At 37.6% G+C, this 4,981-nt stretch overlaps 1 protein-coding gene across 1 annotated transcript; it reads left to right on the top strand.

Annotated features, from left to right (window-relative positions):
• The first annotated feature begins 250 nt into the window (after window positions 1-250).
• LOC107467291 (uncharacterized) lies at window positions 251-3,702 on the top strand. The gene is made up of 6 exons (XM_016086336.3): window positions 251-675; window positions 1,296-1,345; window positions 1,463-1,585; window positions 1,708-2,475; window positions 2,567-2,783; window positions 2,892-3,702. Exons 1-6 carry the CDS (start codon window positions 411-413, stop codon window positions 3,389-3,391), a joined length of 1,923 nt encoding a protein of 640 aa, XP_015941822.1. The 5' UTR covers window positions 251-410; the 3' UTR covers window positions 3,392-3,702.
• The last annotated feature ends 1,279 nt before the right edge of the window (window positions 3,703-4,981 follow it).

The following is a 4,981-nucleotide window of genomic DNA, read 5'->3' on the forward strand; positions in this document are numbered from 1 at the left end:
TTACTTTAGTTTATTGCTTTATTGATACTATTATTAATTTGTAATATAGTAATTAACGTGAGAATAATGAATATAATAAATAAATTTTTATTTTTATAATAAGTAATTAATTTCTTTTAGATTAAAATTTAGGAGTCAAAACAAAAAAGAAAATCAAAATCGAAAAGAACAAATATAGAAAATAGAAAATAATTATTACATCACCATTTCAGAAAACAACGCTCTTTAAATTGCGATTCAAACCTATCCTCCGCCTTCTGAAATCAATCTCTTATTCCATTGCAGCCAGCCAGCCAGCAGAAGAACCGCCTCATAGCCGAATTGTGCAATTCAATTCAATTCTCGTTTTTTCGTTGCGTTCGTTGTGGGTTGATTGATTGATTCCGATTAGGTTATAATTAGGGCAAGGTATGGCGTCGTGTGTGTACGTGAGGTGGGAGGAAGTTTGGGTGTCGAGGGAGAAGGGAAGGAGGGAGGTGCATTACGTTCTGAGGAGAAGGGATGGGAGCTCAGATCTGGCACTTGTTGGCAAAGAGAAGAGCTTGAGGCACATGTTTTATCACTATGCGCTTCCCACCCAGAAGAAGCTTCTTGCTTCCATGGGGTCTTCTGTGTCTTTCTCCAAGCTCAAATCTCGCAAAGAAGTCGTTGATTGGTTGGATTCCCTATTCTCTGGTTCGTGCCCTAAAACTCTCTTATCTTTCTGTTTCTCATTTTTAGCCCTTATGATAATTCACTGGTCCTTTTCAACCGGTTTTGAATTCGGGGTTGATAATTCGCTCGTTTTTGTGAAAATTATCCTCGAGTATTGAGGTTTCGCCGTTTCGGCAACACTCAGCTTTTTCCCTACTTCGAATTTTCATTTGGGTTTGCGATGAAAATTGAATTTATTGGTTTGGATACCTTGCCTTACCAATTTTCGTCTTCCTGGGGTTTTATCTTCTCCTCAATTCTCGTGTGCTTCATGTTTTTGTCACGCTGATTTACTGTATTCTTCGATTGTTTCATTTTTTCCCTCCTTACATCCATTTTTGTTTTTGTGTTCCAACATATTATGCCACACCGCTAAAATTCATGGATTTGTTTATCTACTTTTTCGATCTTACAAGTTCTAAAAAATACCTGGCATATTCATAATTTGATATGTGATAGGTGTTATAACTCTGTTTGCCTGTGGCTTGATTCTCCCCTGTAAGCCCAGGTATCCGTGTTTAACACCACTGGTTCTTCGTTTATAGAGTGCTAGTCTTTGATATTATGCTAATTTTTATTTTTTGATTTGTTTAACTTTTCAGATTCCTCCGCAGAGAATTCAGCTCGTGCAGCTGATGCTGAAACCTTGAAGGTACTGATTATGATTTATGAAGCAGCAATAGGATTTTGGTAATTTTTTTCTTCGAATGTAAGCCCTTGTTTGTTATATGATCCATTTCTTTATTCAATTCTTCTGTATGTTTTCCAGGATAATCAATTGGGGAAGCTGGGCCATGGTACAAAAGAATTCTTATGGTTAGGGTCTCCTTGGACTTGCAAGAAAAGAAGAAATCACTATCAGTCATTTAAGCGAAACGGTTTTAAGATATCTGTAAGTCATCGTCATATATATATAATTTTTAATTTTTTATGCATCTCCTTCTATTCCCACACCTTATCTATATTTGACTTTTCCAACCTGCTTGTTTTGCCTGATTTCAAAATGTTTTCCAGGTTTATGATTTTGTATATGTTTTAGCAGAAGAAGGCAAACGTCTGGTTGCCTACTTGGAAGACATGTATGAGGATTCCAGAGGCAACAGGATGGTTGTGGTACGATGGTTTCACAAAATTGATGAGGTTGGTATCGATTTGCCTCATGATTTTTGTGAGAGAGAGGTTTTCTTTTCTCTTTATCTTCAAGATCTAAGTATTGAATGCATAGATGGATTGGCTTCTGTCGTTACTCCACAACATTACGAAAAGCTTCAGAGTGTTGCGAGATATACTCGCTGGGAGCCATTCATATGCAGAAAACAATTTGATAATGATGATGTCAAACCCTTCGATGTATCCCAGCTTAAGGGTTACTGGAAACAAGATATAATCAGATTCATGTGTGCGCCTTCTGAATCAAGGTCTCATGGGAGTTCTGGTCTGTCTGACAATAGCCAAGGAAACTCCGATCCAGCTGCTGAGAGTAGACCTAAGAAGAGGCGGCGCCTGACAAAAGTTGGTAGCAAAGAAGTGGCTGATTTGGCTGCTGTTAAACTAGATTTGAGTAATTCTAAATCCAATACCAAAATTGGAACTGGGAAAACTTCGTTGAAGAATGTTTCTGATGACTATTTAGTTGTAGGTTCCCAAGTTGAGGTTCTCTCACAGGACAGTGGAATGAGAGGCTGTTGGTTCAGAGCCTCTATTGTTAAGATGCACAAAAATAAAGTGAAGGTTCAATATCAAGACATTCAGGATGCCGTTGATGAAACCAAGAAGCTTGAGGTATCTTAATAAGCGTCATCTTTAACCTCTCTTTATATCGATTATGAAGTTGTCCAAATGTTAACATTGCTTTTTTTCCTTTTTGGTTTAGGAATGGGTTTTGGCTTCCAAAATCTCAGCTCATGATGATCTGAGGCTACGGAAGTATGGAAGGAATAAGATTCGGCCAGTCCCACCACCTCATAGATTTGAAAAATCCACGGGGGTTGATGTTGGTTCCATTGTTGATGTTTGGTGGCATGACGGTTGGTGGGAAGGCATTGTTGTTAAAATAGTGTGTGAAGCTAAATATCGTGTTTATTTCCCAGGTATGACTGTTTGCTCTTCCCTTATTTTTTTCTCTGAAATTTGCTGCCAACACTTGACACCTGTTTGTGCTGTGGTGTAATTGACATTTATGTTTGTGACCTTTGCAGGGGAGAAGTTGGTGTCAATGTTTGACCTTGATAACCTACGACAGTCTCAAGAATGGATAGGGAATGAGTGGGTGAAGATGAGGGGAAGGCCTGACCTTGTGGATTCTGTATTGTCAACCTTAAAGGCAAAACAAGGTCCCTGCAATTCAAGTGAATTATCCACAGAAGATGTCATACAATCAAAGGAGGCTGATGCATTCTTGGATTCTGAAGGGGATAAAAGTAAGAAGCCTGAGTTGTTTCCAGACCTCTTGAAAGATGATATACTATCTCAATTACGGTGGTCATCTAGGAAGAGGAGACGTAGTAATGGCACCTCTTTGGGAAGTGATAAAGATAGGAGAAAGTCCCCAAACTCTGTGGAATCTGATGCTTCTGACAGTTTTGTGATTCCAGCATTTGTGAATGCTGAACATGACGACTTCACATATGGAGGGGATCCTTCTGTTTTCAACTCTTCGGTTGTCCCTTCCTTAACCAACTTAGTTATGTGTAGGTAATGTGTCTTTGTTTCTTTTACTAGGTCTAGGCTCATGGTTCTTTCTTTCTTTAATTTTTTTTCCTTTCCCTAAGTTCGAATATTTAGCTCTCTTAGATGAATAATTTTCTTTTTTGATATTCGAGTGAACTGTGGTATCGTGGCTATGATGCCAAGTAAGTTTGGCAGATAATTTCTAGATGCAGTGGTGTAACCGCTTTAGCTTTGACGTAGGATAGTTTTTTTTGTAACGGTTCTTTCATTCTCTGAAAATGTTCTAAATGTATCGTGTAATTTAATCGAATAATGGAAATACATATATACCATTTTGTACTCGCTGGAGAATATCACGAGAAGTACTTGAAAATTATGATTTACCGATTTACCTTGTTTTCTTCGATTAAGCTGAAAGGATTGAAAGTGCTAGAGTAATGATTAATAATGTAGTGCGGGCGTGAAAGAGGTGCTTTTCATTGATGCACGAATGACCCTATATCTTTCGGCGATATTAGGCTAACGTAAGATCATATTTAAAATGATTAATTACCTTTACAAACAGTAGCTAAACTACAACATTAACTAGGCTCATTTCATTGGGGGAGGTTGATTATAGTGTCCTATCATATATGTGTGTTTAGGACAAGCATAATGCTTTAGCCTTTATGGTCATAATAAACCTGATATACAAAACTGATCAACTTAAAACAGCAAAACTAGAATTCCTTTGCAACCTTTGTTAGTACCTTTTTTTTTGTTTTGACTGGTTGTTAGTACTAGTAGTTACTAGTTAGTACATAATTTGGCCAGTCAGATGACAATAATGTGTTCCCGAAAATAACTATATTGCCACTTGCCAATCCAAATAACTTAGACTACTTGATAAATACACCAACACGACATAAACACTTGTGCTTAATCAATGTTCCTAGATACGTGTAGCGTTTTCTTTCTTGTTTTTGACTACTGTATCTCTACTCGTACGAGTAACACAGAAAATTAGAAATAGAATACTCGGAAGTCAAAGTATGGTGGCCCTCAATGGAACGTTGCCCCTGCTGCCGTATGCAGGAGCCTGTTGCTTGACTTTAGTTGTACACGAGGACCTACGCTAATGGATCCAATGCTACTAATCCTATGGATAATAATAATTAGATTGTCTTAAATAATATATCTATACTAAAATCCTTCAGAGTCTTGATTTCACTCTCTTTTAATTCTTCAGCTTCACTCATGCTATTGGTTTAAGCCAAGCCAGAGTCAAACAAAGCTTTAATTTTCATTCTTGAAGCTGCGCCAACTAAGCACGCCACTTAAGTACACTTTGCATTATTGATTCATTCAATTAATCTGGTGTCTGGTTTAGGAAGCAACCATGAAAGGAATAATTAATTCTGGTAAACACAAGCAATATTAAATGTGGGGCCTTCTCCTTTACATAGTGAGTGAACAATCAACAATCTCAGTTAACTTGGTCATAATAACTTTCTTTCACACTTTACTATTGCTGTTTTATCATGATCTCTCTCCATTTTCTTGTGCCTACCAACTTCTGAATCCACTCCAAGCATCCCAAGAGATAGAATTGCTCTATCACCTTGGAGGAAGCTGTTCA

Source organism: Arachis duranensis, chromosome 9 (genome assembly GCF_000817695.3).
Source record: "Arachis duranensis cultivar V14167 chromosome 9, aradu.V14167.gnm2.J7QH, whole genome shotgun sequence".
NCBI lineage: Eukaryota > Viridiplantae > Streptophyta > Magnoliopsida > Fabales > Fabaceae > Arachis > Arachis duranensis.

Excerpts from the sequence above, each read along its gene's own strand:
- LOC107467291 (XM_016086336.3), top strand. The coding sequence starts at position 411 with ATGGCGTCGTGTGTGTACGTGAGGTGGGAGGAAGTTTGGGTGTCGAGG. Across the intron at positions 1,586-1,707 it reads GAAACGGTTTTAAGATATCT|GTTTATGATTTTGTATATGT; the intron begins GTAAGTCATCGT and ends AATGTTTTCCAG. Across the intron at positions 2,476-2,566 it reads ATGAAACCAAGAAGCTTGAG|GAATGGGTTTTGGCTTCCAA; the intron begins GTATCTTAATAA and ends TTTTTGGTTTAG.